This window comes from Phoxinus phoxinus (genome assembly GCF_949152265.1).
Source record: "Phoxinus phoxinus genome assembly, chromosome: 11".
Classification (NCBI taxonomy): Eukaryota; Metazoa; Chordata; class Actinopteri; order Cypriniformes; family Leuciscidae; genus Phoxinus; species Phoxinus phoxinus.
The window spans coordinates 14,545,204-14,559,764 of NC_136886.1; the positions used below are offsets into that span (position 1 = coordinate 14,545,204).

At 37.6% G+C, this 14,561-nt stretch overlaps 2 protein-coding genes across 9 annotated transcripts in view; one reads left to right on the forward strand and one right to left on the reverse strand.

The window, feature by feature from the left end:
* Positions 1 to 3,470: 3,470 nt before the first annotated feature.
* cyldl (cylindromatosis (turban tumor syndrome), like) lies at positions 3,471 to 9,794 on the reverse strand. Of its 7 annotated transcripts, none has more exons than XM_079628644.1 (15): positions 9,656 to 9,794; positions 8,799 to 9,450; positions 8,392 to 8,676; positions 7,821 to 7,902; positions 7,510 to 7,688; positions 7,226 to 7,376; positions 6,900 to 7,035; positions 6,559 to 6,663; positions 6,320 to 6,411; positions 6,018 to 6,084; positions 5,310 to 5,448; positions 4,970 to 5,078; positions 4,732 to 4,850; positions 4,246 to 4,471; positions 3,471 to 4,166 (listed from the first exon to the last, which is right to left on the reverse strand). In XM_079628644.1, the coding sequence occupies exons 2-15, from the start codon at positions 9,225 to 9,227 to the stop codon at positions 3,982 to 3,984; spliced, it is 2,304 nt and encodes a 767-aa protein (XP_079484770.1). In that variant the 5' UTR covers positions 9,228 to 9,450; positions 9,656 to 9,794; the 3' UTR covers positions 3,471 to 3,981. The 7 variants fall into 7 exon arrangements, with proteins under 7 accessions (XP_079484770.1, XP_079484769.1, XP_079484768.1 ...); XM_079628643.1 differs by having other exon boundaries at positions 5,310 to 5,451; XM_079628642.1 differs by having other exon boundaries at positions 7,208 to 7,376.
* Positions 9,795 to 9,906: 112 nt separating this feature from the next.
* zc3h3 (zinc finger CCCH-type containing 3) overlaps positions 9,907 to 14,561 on the forward strand; it is a 62,930-nt gene continuing 58,275 nt past the window's right edge. Inside the window, exons 1-4 of one of the 2 annotated variants that reach the window (XM_079628638.1) lie at positions 9,947 to 10,037; positions 10,886 to 11,737; positions 11,843 to 12,422; positions 13,734 to 13,930. In XM_079628638.1, coding sequence (XP_079484764.1) covers positions 9,992 to 10,037; positions 10,886 to 11,737; positions 11,843 to 12,422; positions 13,734 to 13,930 — 1,675 coding nt within the window. In that variant the 5' untranslated portion in view covers positions 9,947 to 9,991. Of the gene's footprint in view, positions 10,038 to 10,885; positions 12,423 to 13,733; positions 13,931 to 14,561 lie in introns of both variants that reach the window. The other variant, XM_079628637.1, reaches the window with a different exon arrangement.

Consider the following 14,561-nt stretch of genomic DNA (forward strand, 5'->3'; position numbering starts at 1 on the left):
TGTTTTACAATACTATAGTTGGCTGCATCGAATTTTATTTGCAGGCATTTATTAATATTATTATTATTACTATTATTAGTAGAAGTAGTATTGTTTATTTTCTCCTTATGACTTTAAATGCAGAAGTACAAAATATAATTTCTTACAAGATACGTATAAATAAATCTTACAAAACTTGAAAACATTTATTATTAGTTTAAAATACAACAAAAGTGCAGTCCCCAATAGCACCTACTGCATCTTATTATATTTATTAGAAACGTTTTACCCATATAAATCACATTGAAACAATAATGATTGTTCATAGATTTTTTTATATTAGTACTGATTATTATTAATGACTTGCATGGCCAAGAATGAGAATTGAAACATGCACATCACACCTTCTCATCCTCCCTACACATGATCCTGTTTCTGTGTGTAGCACTCTTTACACACACACACTGGCCATGGTCTGAAGCAACACTTTGCATATCAGTATTTGCACATACCAGGTGCGCGGTGTAGAATGTTATGCTCATTAATGATTGCTTACACAATATAAAAAAAATGTATGCAACCTCTGTCTCCTTGATTCTAACCTCTCATTTCAGAGGTTGTATTGTAGCCGACCACAACAGGGCCTTGGCAAATAATAAGGGAGAGTTGTTGTGTTCAACATATTGAGGGTTTAATGAGGTTTTCCTCCTGGGGTTTGTTCTGAGACCTTGAAGCAGTTTTTAACTGAATCACAGTTTTGTATAGCCAGACGTTTGAACTGTGGCACAAAATCTGGTCCTCCCTGCAACCAATTCTGGCCCAGAAAGCAGATTTTTTTTTACAAAAAGAGATTTTCCGGACCATCTGAAGCTGAAACTGTGGGTACGTTTAGGATGTTTCATGTGCAGAAGACAACTTTGTCAAAACGATCCTCGTTCACACAGATCCGCGAAAAAGACTACAAACGCTGTATTATGCTGACAGGGCAGTAGTTGGCGATGTCACTTTGTATACGCACGCGCAGTCACCGTTTTCACAAATTCACATTTTGTAGTTTATACGGATGATAACGGTATCATTAAAAACTTTAAAAGTTGTGTGTATTGTTGTCTTGTAAATTAACAGCCAAAATGCATTATAATTTTACTGTATTTAGTTGAAAATGGTGACTCTTTTAGGATTGTCTGAGTGTATTCATGTTCCAGCTCAGCTTTAAAGTAAATTAAGCTTTCAAGCATTTGTTGGTGTTACGAAGCTTAGGAGTCATTCAGATCCAAGTGCAGCTTGTGACAGAGTAACTAGGCAAGGGTCATACACCAGCAAACACAGCAGAGAAGATCAAGCAAAATCGTGGTCAATAAACAGGCAGGATATCAGGGCAGGCAGCAAACAAACAGGATACAGGAACCAGGCAGAAGATCAGGAACAGACAAGGTCACAACAGGCAGGTGCACACATGGAAAAACGCTTGGAAATGTTCACAGCAGCAAAACAAGACTTAGCCAAGAGTGTTGAGTGTGGCTTAAATGAGTGTTTGAACATGAGGTGCAGGTGTGTGTGTGTGTGTGTAATCAGCACAGTGCAGGTGTATAGTGTAATCAGTCCAGGGAGATGCATGATGGGAAATGGAGTCCGTGGCTAATCGTGACAGTTGGATTGATCTTTTAAATCGACTACATTTTATGACTTTTTGAGAGTCATATTTCCCTCTGGGTCCCCTGGAGACCCCATAGATCTCTAAACAGAATTAGCCCTAGAAAAATTGTGTTGTCCATGAGTTGTGTGATAGAATCAGAAACATCCATATCAGATTTTACTCATAACTAATGCTTGTGTCCCAGAAGCCGAGTATATAGGAACCTAACTGACAGTGATATGTGAATGGAATATCTTCTAATGGCCCAGCGCAACCTTGGTTTCCCAGGTGACTTCTTTTTAGTAAGCAGAATTCAGTAACGTGACAAGCATGTTGCTTAAAAAACTATCCCTCACTTTAAATGACAATTATTTGTTTTTGCTCTTCCATCACATGCCCAATTCTCCTTTCTAACTCTGGGCATTTTTAACATCAAGGACCAGTGATCTCCATTATGCATTAAAAGCAAAAATATGTGTAAAAGTACTTCTGATTCAATTAAGGGAAAGGTTGTCACAACACGACGAACTGATGACACAAATGAGAACATTTTCATATCCTGGCACTATTCTTAACAGGTAATTCTATTTAACAGATTGGGCGGATTTGTCAGGTGAAATCAGTTGACATTGGCTCCACCCACAGTGCTGAGCTTTATCTGCATAATGAGGTCATCACGCAGGCAGCGCTTTATTGATTTAGAGTCATGCATTAAAGCATTTCCTGTGCCTGTAAAGCAGTGCTTGCTGATCACATGTCTGCTCTTTCCTGTGTCTTTGACATTATGCTTTGTGAATTCAGCATGTGTTGGCTGTGTATTCACAAATTCGCTTTGTTCTAAATCAATGCAACGGGCTTCACAATGACACCATGGATATGAAAGAAAAAAAAGGAAAGAGTTTCCATCAAAAGAGAAAGCAAGAAAGAAAAAGGAAGTGCATATAAGAGCATGGTGGGTGCTTTCAGAAGACAGAAGAGGATGTGACACAAACTGAAAATATCTTTTAGATATGATAGATGCACACCAATTAAAGTCATAAAGTGGCATTCACAACCATTTTAGAGCATACCTTAGTATTAGAGATTTTTTAATGTGTCATATTGGATCATGTTTGTTATGCAACTAATATCCCGTTTTTACATTTAGATTAGGCTACATTTTCTGTCATGCTCAGTTAAGCAATTCTTCAAAAAACATACTGTCTAAAATCACTTTGCATCTAACATGGATTAAAGCTCCAGGAAATATCAAGTCAGGAAGTCATTTATCTCTGCATGGGAAGAAAATGAATATGATAATTTCCTGTAAATGTTTACAGTGATGCTTAAGGCACCTAAAGTACCCAAATCCAAGTGTATTAGCGCTATGACAGCACATATTTATCCTAAATCACTTTTACTTATCCAGTCTTAAGGAAAGATTTCATTAGAAGCCCTGCTGTGTGCTTTATCGTTCCTTCACTTACGGCTTATAATGATGTAGTGAAAGACACAAACAAGCAGTCTCATCCAGGTTTATCCTTGTTTGGTAAAGGGAGCAATGTAATGAGCTGAGGTCTATGGCTCTCAATGAGGGAGAGAGAAAGAACATGTATTGGATATTGTTCCAGTCAAGAGATATTTATTTCATCTTTTTCATTGAAATGAAATCATATACAGTAGATAAACACAGGAGAAAGCAAGTATAATGAATGGATGTCTAATAAAATAAATCAAAATATTTTAACAGATCATTTATGACACTGCGATTACAAACCGTATGGCTCACAATGTTATTCAGTAGCCAGAATCTTTATACAGAATGGACTTCAAAAACCACTAACACTTGAAAATTAAGATCAGTGAGTCCTCAACATTTTATAGAAATAAAATCTTTATCTTGTCAGTATTCAATTTAAACAAAAAATATCTTGACCCCCTTTTCTATTAACGAGAATTAGGCAGCAAGCTACAGTAGGTCTGCTCACAGTTATAGAAATACACATTTGAAAAAAAATAAAAATAATTTGTTGTAAGATTTAAGAGAGTAGAAAATTATTGTATTACTATTTCTTATATACATACAAGGCACTTTGAGAATTTTTTTGGACTTTTTTTCAAGTCCAAATTACTTAAAATATATCAGCTGCATCATGCTCATCCAGCGTGTTTAAAGAGTATGTACCGCCCACCCAGGCAATGCCATATGGGAAACTAATTCGACAGAAAGCGGAAATATTTGACTGATAAATGCTCAAATACAGAGCAGAAGCAATAGTTTCATGAATTCCCTTGAATAGAACATATTATTATTAGAATCCATTACTGAGCAGACCTAGTCATGCGTAATACGATTCTCATTTATTGATGTGTACGTGTTGATTCAATCATCGATACAGAGACATGCTCTTGCTCTGATAAAGGTACATGTAACCGTCGCAAAAGAGCCGCTTCGCCACACCTTCCATCTCTCGGGGCACTTGATTTGCCAGCTGAGCCAGAGACATATGTAGGTACTGGCCAACCTCTGGACATGCCCGCACTTCTGGGATGTTATAGCCATTGCTTTCACCTACAAACAGATACGTTTGTGATCTAATGTGCAAACTCACCAAAAGTGTTGAACTCAATCCAAGCACTCATTCACTTACCAACGCGGTCAGCCATACTATCAAAGAAGATCCAGTCAGTATCCCGAGGTCCGTATTTGACGAAAGAGACGTAGTGGCTGGTCTCTATGCACAGCACAGCAAACAGCTCTAGTTTCTCCCGTGGAGGACTGCGTGGATCAGACCCTGAACTCTGTGAGTAAGAGAAGCCCTGAGGAAGATGCAGGCTTCTGGTTTTGTGGCATCGACGCTGCTTGTGAGAGTGAACCTACATAAATCAATTCCAAGATAGTTTATGGTTATGTTGCAATAAAAAATAGGACAATTATTTATTGTGAAATTAACAGGTCAAGGGGACATGCTTAAATGTGGTTTTAACAGTACCTTTTAACATTATTTTTTATAATCAACTGATTTTATTGCATATGATCAAGCCTATGAAGGTGCCCCTAGGAAAGGACTGTATCTATGCAACATAAATGCTAAAGAATATTCAGATGAATGCAGAATGTTTGTCTAACACCCTACCTGAGTGGAACATTCCAAACAGAAATATTTGAATCCAGTATCACTGAACAATGTGTCTCTGAAGCACTCAGCACACTCTTCATTTGCTAGCTGACCACACAACACACACGGCTGAGGACCTAAAGGACAAATGTATAAACACACACCTCAAATGTCTTATAAGAAACCGGGAAATACATTAACAGAAAATCCCAGAGACATTCATACTGTATTTGTATAAACGTTTAAGACAAGTTACCATCAGCGAGAAGACCTGTGATGTCCAGTTCTATAGAAGGAATGATTTTTGGAAACATTTTGAAACTCTTCCCTGAGCGAGGCATAGTAAGAATCAGACAGGCAGGCACCTGGAGGAATAAGTAACAGTTTGAATTCATCTAGATTGTGGATCCATTTCAATTAGATATCAAGAAAAACACATACAAGTTGTCTATCCATTTGGGTCACACCAGAAATATTTACGCAGAGAGAAACAGTACCATCTGCAGGTCATGCTTTGAATGTCCAAGCAAAACAGGACAAATAAAGAACTGAAAGCAGAATCTCAAACACAAAACATGCAAAGAGACAAATGATACCTCTGCTAGTTTCAGACTGTTGCTGAAAAACGAATGTTCCAGTAGCTGTTGAACCGTCGGCAGGACTAAATGGTGGTTGTAATCCATAAAGATTTGGTAGTAGTAACAGCTTTGCTCTTTATGTCCACTTCCTGATGGGCTGCTGAAGGCAGATTAAGTGATGCATACAAATATAGGTTAGGTTAGGTATGGAAATTTGTTCCAAATGGAAATTTGTTTTGGGCTCACGAATACATCCACTGCAGCGCCGAAAATATAAAACAAACACATTACATGTACAGTAAGTACATGTTGTTAATTAATATTTTGGGTGAACTTACCCTTTAAGGGCATATTTACACTGGGTCACTTCATGTGTTTTTACTGATCAGAGAGCTTTAAACTGTTCATTTTCCATTTGGACACAAAAATGCATTTTGGAGGTCATTTACACCTGGTCTTTTCAAAATCGGAAAGCTATCTGATCAGAGAAAACGCATTAAGTGAACAGGTGTAAATAGGCCCTAAAAAATATACTTTTTTAATTTATTTTTGTAGTGTTTATAATATAAATATATCATAGTTGGGATTATTTATTTGGCACTAACTCGTAAAGTACAAAGACACATTCATGAAATCATGAAGGAAGCAGAATAGCTAAATTCCTTATGATTCCCATCTCTATTCCCTACTGAAAAATACGATAAAATCAATGAAAAAGTGCCCCACCAGAGTTTAAGTGGTGGATCTAGAGAGAGAATCTCTTGCATGATGAGAGAGAGGAACTCTTCAGGATCTGCACACATCAAGAAAAACACTATGCTTAGTCCAATTCCATGAAACAGCCAAGAGATCTTTTATAGATAATGAGATATAAATAATTTGTGCAAACAGCTGTGTAATATTTTGGATCTGTGTTTTGATGACTTGCAGAGAAATGTAAAGTTGGACATTTTCCTTCAATATTCTGTTTGAAATCTGACATAGTTAACAAAGCTGAATGTGGCTATGACATCAAGAAGAAAGCGTACCCTTCTCATCTGTGGTGTAAGTGGGGCAGCGTTCCCGATTTTGTAATTGCTTCCGAAGATTCATCACACTGCACTCTGGTACAAAACCATGCCTGTAAATATGAGAGAATATGTGGTTATTCGAGCTCTCCCATATGTATATATGTGCCTGTGACTGAAACTTCTTTCAAATTTCAATTTTAAAAAAAAAGAAAAAAAAAAAAGGAAAAAAACATTTCAATACAAAGCTGAAATCTTACTTGCGGAGAGGATTGACAATGCTTTTCAGTAGAATGCTTTGAATGGTTTGATCTTGCGTGGACTTAAAAAGCAGAGAATCCAGAACTGATGAACAGGAAAACACACTGGAGAAAAAAGAAAGAAAGAAATGAAATCTAATATATATTTAAATTGTGTGTTAATTTGTTGATTTTACATTTGTAATTGCTTTTGGGGCGAATCACATCACACTGAATATTTGTGAAGTCTGGACATCGTATATACTTTAAGTGTATTCATATACTATTTTTTAATGGTTTTCTGTAAAAACATTACATTTGCATGTAATCAGCAACGTTTATAACTCTTTTTAAGTTCTAACCTGAACAGGGCAGAGTCCATATAACAGGAGTTGCAGTGACCCTGAATGCCCTTCATCTTTCCAATCAATCGCTTTGACACATCTTCTGTTCTAATAGGTGGTATATTCTCCTCTTCCACATATACAGATGCCTTATCTGTAACAGAAAAAAAAAGAATGAGGCACAAAAGTAAGTTCCACAAGCTGTACTACATAATCTACCAGTGCATTCCTTGAGAATGTTTCACTTTCTCCTGCTAAACACCTGACACACCTGCATCAGGTACGTTGTAATGTCAAAAATATTTATAGGTAAGGTAAGGACTCACCAGATAACCAGGTCTTACCAGAGTTTCCATTAAACTCCTTCTCCTTTACAGCAGAGAACCGATCATCAGGCCGACAAATTGACAGTTTCACAAATAAACCACTTTGAGGAGGACATTTAAAGTATTGTTTTCCTTTATATGTTCCATCACTCACTCCACTGCCATCCTCCTAAGAACAAATACACATATATCTTTTTAAAAGAATTCAACAATTGGCTGGCTAGTTTTCTGTTCTTTCAGAACTACAGGAATTCCTCAAAGATGACAACTGTTAAAGTTTTTTTAAGAATAGTATAGCTTACCACTTCCAGCAAAGCACTCTTCTCAGGATAATCAGGTAAATATCCAATCCAGCGTACAATTCCATAAGCTATTTTTTTCCCCACAATAAACTGCACTAGGGAGCCGACAGAAATTTCTTCAGAATGAGGAACAGCCCCCTTCTCTGGGCTTTGAGAAGTGTCCATTATTTCAGTTTCATCTGGTCACAAAAACAAAACAAAAGGAACATTTTAAGGAACTAACTCCATTATATTGAGGGATAATAATTATTGTTCATGGCGTAAATGCCCATGCCCTAATACTTATAAGTGGCGACACATACATACGTTACCTTTATTTAACAGCTCCTCTTTAATTACACAAAACAATGGGACTGTCAATTCTCCTCCTTGCTTCCCCTCTTCGTCTTTATCCTGAGAAGAGGAAAGTTTTAGGAAATCATTCTAACCTTTTATTATACCACAGTAGTAAAACTCTTCTTTGTATGACAGATTGTTTTTCTTATAGACACATCTTTATTTCATATTTAATAATCAGTGTTTGATGCAGATCTGTAATATTCTTTTAATATAAATGTAGTTGACCTGTAACGTTAGTGCTATTTTTATGCTGCTGTTACATATCAACATTTCCCTCATGGGATTAATAAAGTATATCTAAGTCTGAGTTTTATCTTCAGCTCTAAGGAAAGTGTTCAACGAGAGTGGTACAGAAATATTTCACTCAAATATAAAATTTCTGTTGTTATTTTATCACCCTCATGCGTGAAATTCTTCTAAATTTCATCTTCTGTGTTTGACCGAACAAATAAAGTCAAACAGGCTTAGAACCACAGCAAGTAAACAATTTATTTTTGGGCAAACTATTCATTTGGATCACTCTAATGAGAAGTCAGTACTCACGGTAGATATGAGAACCATTTTACCATCTGGGCTGTCCTTTATAGCCATAACCATGCCATGGTGAGCATTTTTGTCACCAAAAAAGGTTACTCTGTCTCCAACATTGAGAGGCTCAGTAGATGTAATGGATGGGGGAGACTGAGCAGGTAATGGTGGTGCTGAAGGTTTGTGATCCGCTGGTTTGATTCTTGTAAAAGGGGCAAAAATGCCTGAGTTTTTGGGACATGTGAAGTAGTTTTTGAGGAGGTAAGAACCATCATTTTGACCTTTTCCTGTATCTTCACCCTAAGAACAGAAGAGAATATAGGACTTTCATATTACCCTTAGTGGATTATCATTTGTATTGCTCAACCTTTATTCTCTCTTTAACACAACTACAGGACCATTCTCACACACAAACTACTCACCTGCAGTTCCACCCCAAAGAAGACTCCTGTAATAGGCTCAGAGCTATAATATTTGATATTTCCAATGTGTCGAATCACACCTTTGAGCCATTTCCCATTACACTCCACGCAAACACGACTGCCTAAGGACAGATTTGAAGCCACCTCTAAAGCCTCAGGGTCATTTAGTGCAAGCAGTCGCTCTATATTGGATTCAAGAGCCAGCAGTAATTCTGCTGATCTGAGTGACAATGGTTTCAGTCGAACTGGATCAATGTCTGTATGCAATGCTTTGCCCATACGACCTACAGGTAAAAGGTCTTTGTTGTTTACCTTTTTCCATTCCACATATAGATCCTTATCAATGAAGCATATTTCACCAGCTTCTATGTACTCAAATGGCGAATTTGCCATTAAGATGAAGTATATATTATTGTCGGCTGAAGCCATATCTTATGTCACTTGGAAAAGTGAAGTATGTCAGGCTTTCAGGTTGACACCAGTGTTTCCAGAATGGGCAAGGGCCTAGCACTGGAGTCTTCAGGTATTTGTTTACTTCGAGCAAAGCTTATTCTTCTCGTACAGGTACGTCATTCAAATACCTCCAAGTTAACAAAAGTAAATAATTTAAAACAACTGCGCTGGCAGACAGGAAGAGCTGTGTAGACACTTCCTGCAAAACAGTCTATAGTTAGAGATAGTAAGTTTTGTTTGTTAATATAGTTGACCTGGTAACGTTAGACTACTACGTTACATGGCTAATGAAACTAGCTAAGTTTTTAAATAGATGAACTACTCTGAAGCGACATCATCAAATTAATAGGCTAATTCCCAATTAAATTGCACAAACATTCGAGGGTAATATGCGCATTACTTACCTAACGTAACCGATGTCAGTTAACGCGTTAGTACTTTCGATTTCTGTTTCCAAAAACGTATCTCGTTAAAAACTGTCAATCTTCTTCCAAATAAGAAATACACCTAAAATGTTGCTAGAATAATTATGTGATTGTCGGAAGTTTAAGTCTAAATGAAACTACTCTGTAGACATATCGTCGATCTGTAAAGTTTCTTACAACCAGGCGCAGTTTATTTGAGCTCAAAAGCAAAACTATAGAGTCATCTGTTGAAAGGCGTGTTGTGATTGGATGTTGCCTCTATACGTAATTACAGGCGTCGTCGCAGTTTTATGACAGCCGTGTTTTGGTGTGAAGATGGCTGAACGTGAAGCACTAAAGAGAGAGATAGAGGAGCTGCAAAGTACGTGTGATATTTTATTTATATATATTCTAGTGTGATTTAACAGTGGTTTAAGCATTTCCCCAAACCATGCGTCCGTTATTAGCCGCATTTAAAGGAGGGTTCAGTAACAGTGTGGCTGACCTAACGGTTTTTCACTAAAGCTAAGACAATACTGTACTGTGTCTGCATTAACAACACATTTTGAGATGTTTATGGTTTTATTTTCCATATGCTAATCTTTATTTTCCTCGCTGTTGGTAGTTATTTGCTGCTTGCTGTAGAACAGATTCAGAAATAGGCTACAGGGCAGTGGCAGAAACGAAAGTGACATAGCCTAAGTTACGTTAGGCTAAATGCCCCTTACAAATAATATGGCGAATGTCTCTGTTCGTGTATCTGTTATTAACATTTGGTATGTTTAATAATGTTCTATTCAATAGGGCTTTAGCATTCTCTTAAGACTGCTGTCACATGTATTTGGTTTTTTTTTGGTGGCGTTTCAATATGTAACGTTAGCCTAATATAAAATGGTTTTGATGGGTTTCAAACGATGATCTCCAAAATCGGCAAACTTTGAAACCACAATTACATAAAAATGTATTCCGACATAATATTATAAGACATATATAAATGTTTATTATTTCACCTAGTTGAAATTCATTTGAAGTATTTAACATAAATGGATAGTTTATAAAAATTGCCATTGAAAATGGAAAGATACCACTGAAAAATCTATTCCAGATATAGCCTATATCTTGGATTGACTGAAGTTTATCTGACTAATTTTTAATCTTGTCAGTTGAGCTTGAGTTTAATCTCATGACTTTGAATGCTATCTAATTTCACACTACTTCTTGGCTTTGCAGACCTCATTAATGACTATAAAAGTACTCACGGTGACATTCCCTCAAGCTCTGCCCAGTGGGATCATGCCAGACACGGTTCAAGGAGGGGCCACAGTCAGGGTCATGCCTCACATTTCACACAGTCATGTTCATCAATGCCACAGCCGTATGTGCCTCATTCTTCTGGCAGCTGGAGGAAAACATACTCCCTTAACAACAAGACAAACAGGGCCATTGGGAGTCAGGAGTCACACCCAGCTCTGGACCACCTGAACCAGCCTCCTCACCGCATCGCTACATCTGGAGCCACTGCTACTGGGGATGATGTTGGGCTTGTTGGGAATAACAGTGTTTTATTTAAAAAGTTGACAACTGAACAAACGAAGAGTAAATCTGCAACATATTTGCACAGTGTCCAAAGTGAAGCTTCAAAGGAGAGGAAAAGTGACGCCAGTGGAAAAAGGACTGTGCTTATATCTGCAACAGGAAACACCGATCATGGCTGTTCATCTACCAATGAACTAACTGACTCTACTTCATCATCACAGCCTGAAAGGAAGATAAAACCCACTTTGAAATCATCCTCAGCGGTGAACAATCCCTCTATCCCTTCAACTGTTAAACTTTCAGCTCAACTTCAAGTCAAACCACACCTCCCCACTGCTGCCATATCAAATAGGACTGTCGTATTGCCATCAGCCAATAAAGATTCTTCTATGATTTCTTCTACTTCTAACCTTCAGTCTCAGGCTTCATTGAGTCCCACAAAGCTCCTTCAGTCTCAGGCTTCATTGAGTCCCGCAAAGCTCCTTCAGTCTCAGGCTACCTTGAGTCCCACAAAGCTCCAACTTAAGCCAGACTCAACTCAGACAAGTATAGCATCGCCATGCCATAAAAAATCTCGGTTTACTTGGGTGAAAAACCAAGAGATGGTAAACATAAAAAGCACACCTAAGCCAGTGAATTCTCTCTCCCCAGCCTCTGAATCCACTCCTGGGACAGCCACTGTCAGAAGAGTTTCCACCTCCAACAAGAGGGTATCTCGCAAGCCTTTGTCTCTTTTCCTTGGAGCTCCTAAGACCTCAAAGTACACATGGGTGTCTTCATCTTGTTCCCTGTCAACAGGTGGGAAAGCAAACACTTCAACGAAAATCCTACGCAAACCTCTTTCGCCCAAATCACTTAAAATCCCTGTAAGAACCTCTCAAGGTGGACTGGAGGGACCCAAAAAAGAAAAGAGATACGGCACAACCTCGACAACTTCATCCAAAAAATCTAGAGCTGGGGGTGCTACTACATCCCATGCTGGACATACTAGCCGTTATCGCTGGAAGGCGGCTGGACAAAATGCTACAGCAAATGCATCTAGCTCAACTTCTAGGACTACCCATAAGAGCACAGTGTATCGATGGACCGCTAATAAGAATGCTCAAAAGGGAGAAAAGGGATCTGCTGTGTCCTCAAGCTCAGCCCGCATTAACCCTACTACCACTCAACTGTCAGCTGGTGCCTTCAAGCTCAGGAGCCAAACCAAGATCATCAGAAAATCTGTTAGCAAGTGAGTTCTGCTTTAAGGCCAGTTCACACTGCACCGACAGATGCCAACCTGCGGCAACAGACATTGGTTTTGTTGGATCAGTGTTTTACACTTGTCGGTGTCTGTTGCCATTGGTCAGTGCTTGTTTTTGCTGTTTGTCGTGTCGTGATATATCTGAGGGGGCGTTTACCCTACAGCATTTTTAACTAAAAACCAAAAACTTTTTATGCGTTTGGCTATTCATTAACAAGACAGTTCTCTGGCCTGAAAACACAAACTTTTGAAGTTTCCTTAAACTACAAAATCGAAAATTGTGAAATCGGAAAAGCAAAATTACATGCTCATTCTATATGTGCATAGTGTTTCTTTACTAAGTGACATCTCCAACTACTGGCCTGGCATGCATACCTACAGTGTTTTTAGTCGTTTTTTGCGGATCTGTATGAACTGGGTACGTTTTGACAACATTGTTGTCTGTATGCGCAAAAACGTAAAGGAAAAACGTTTCCATTTTTTGTACATCATTGTTGTGTTAACGTACCCTGAGAAATTACATACTATAATCTGGTGATTGTCTGCGTTTGTCAGCATCTGTTGGTGCAGTGTGAATCGTCCTTTAAGATTGTAATGGAATGTACCATAATGTGGGATGTTATTATGAATACTTTTTATGAGATGCACCGATATAAACATTTTGGCAGCCCGATACTATAAATAGATAGCCTAATTATTTTCATGTTATGGCCAATATCTGCTAAAAGCCTGATATAAAAAAATTATACTATTTGACTAAATAAATTAAAAATAAAATGCTTAAAAAACTAAAATCAATTGTTTTAAACTCTACAAATACATTTAGAAATCACACCATTTGCAATGTACAGTATGAATAATTATTTGACAGTGTTATTAAACTTTATTTACTTTAACTATAAAATTGACATATATCAAATATATATATATAAATATCGTTAAAAAAATCTATAAATATTTCATAGGCTACTCTTTGTGAGTACTGTCGCTATGATTCGATTTTTTACAAATTCTAAACGTAGAAACATTTTGCAACATATTTTATGAAAAAGTGCGGAAACCCTGTATATTATATGACCCCTTTAAAGTCTAAAATGATTATTAGTTGCAAATGTCACAGATGGTAGCAGTATTGTTCTTAATGTCCTCTAGATGGCATCACTTTCTTTTGCACTTCATTTGAACAAACTAACCATACTCTTTATTTTTTTTTATTGACTTTATTTGACATAATAAAAATCATATATATTTTTTTACAGGAATTCTTACAGCATTTAATGCATGTTTTTCTATATGCAGTCCCTCCTTAGAGAGAAGATACAGCCCTATCGTGCAGACTATAAGGAGCCGGTATTCTTTGTGGAGGCGGACACATGCTCAAGTGAAGTCTCCAACCAATGCCAGGCGAGCACAGCCCAAAGTGCTGGTTTCATTTGGCAGACACAAGCTCCGCCGCCTCTCTCTCACCGCCACCTCATTAGGGACCTCAAGATCAGGTCAGTTACTATGACTGCACATTCACAAAATGCTTTGCAACTCTCAAAACGCAATGCAACTTTACCTCTGCCTTTTTAAATGAACAGATTGTTTTTACCCCCTCTGTGACTAATAGGCTTAATTAGTAATTAACGAAAACAATCTCTGGAAAATTAATTATCGCTGCTTTGTTTATATTCCTCTGAGAGGGGTTGAGATGGGCTTTATGTACCCATGGAAACACAAACCTTCAGGATAGATGAACTGTACACTGGGGAGTACCGTTGTGAAAATAAAGTCTTAATGTAGATGATATCATGGAAATCTTTGCTACGTCCTGTCCATCTCAGAGACTTGCCTGCACGCCACGGTCTAGATCAGTGGTACACAGAGTGCCCTCATGGCGCTGCCTGACCCTAGAATATAACACATTTTTTAAATTGTTATTTTTTTCCATGTTTTTTTCTTCTAATTTGTAAGTTTAATATATCCCTATGGATATACAAGGCATTCACTTACCATTTTATTGTTCTTCTGCTTATGCATTTCTATTGCTGAAATACACTACTCAACTTTTGCCCAGATTTTGTCTTCAGATTTTGGGCAGTCTGGATTTGACAAATTTTGCAAGAAAATTGCGTAGTATATGAT

Excerpts from the sequence above, each read along its gene's own strand:
- cyldl (XM_079628641.1), bottom strand. The coding sequence starts at position 9,227 with ATGGCTTCAGCCGACAATAATATATACTTCATCTTAATGGCAAATTCG. Across the intron at positions 6,664-6,899 it reads ATGGACTCTGCCCTGTTCAG|TGTGTTTTCCTGTTCATCAG; the intron begins GTTAGAACTTAA and ends TTTTTTCTCCAG. Across the intron at positions 5,452-6,017 it reads GATCCACCACTTAAACTCTG|CAGCCCATCAGGAAGTGGAC; the intron begins GTGGGGCACTTT and ends ATCTGCCTTCAG.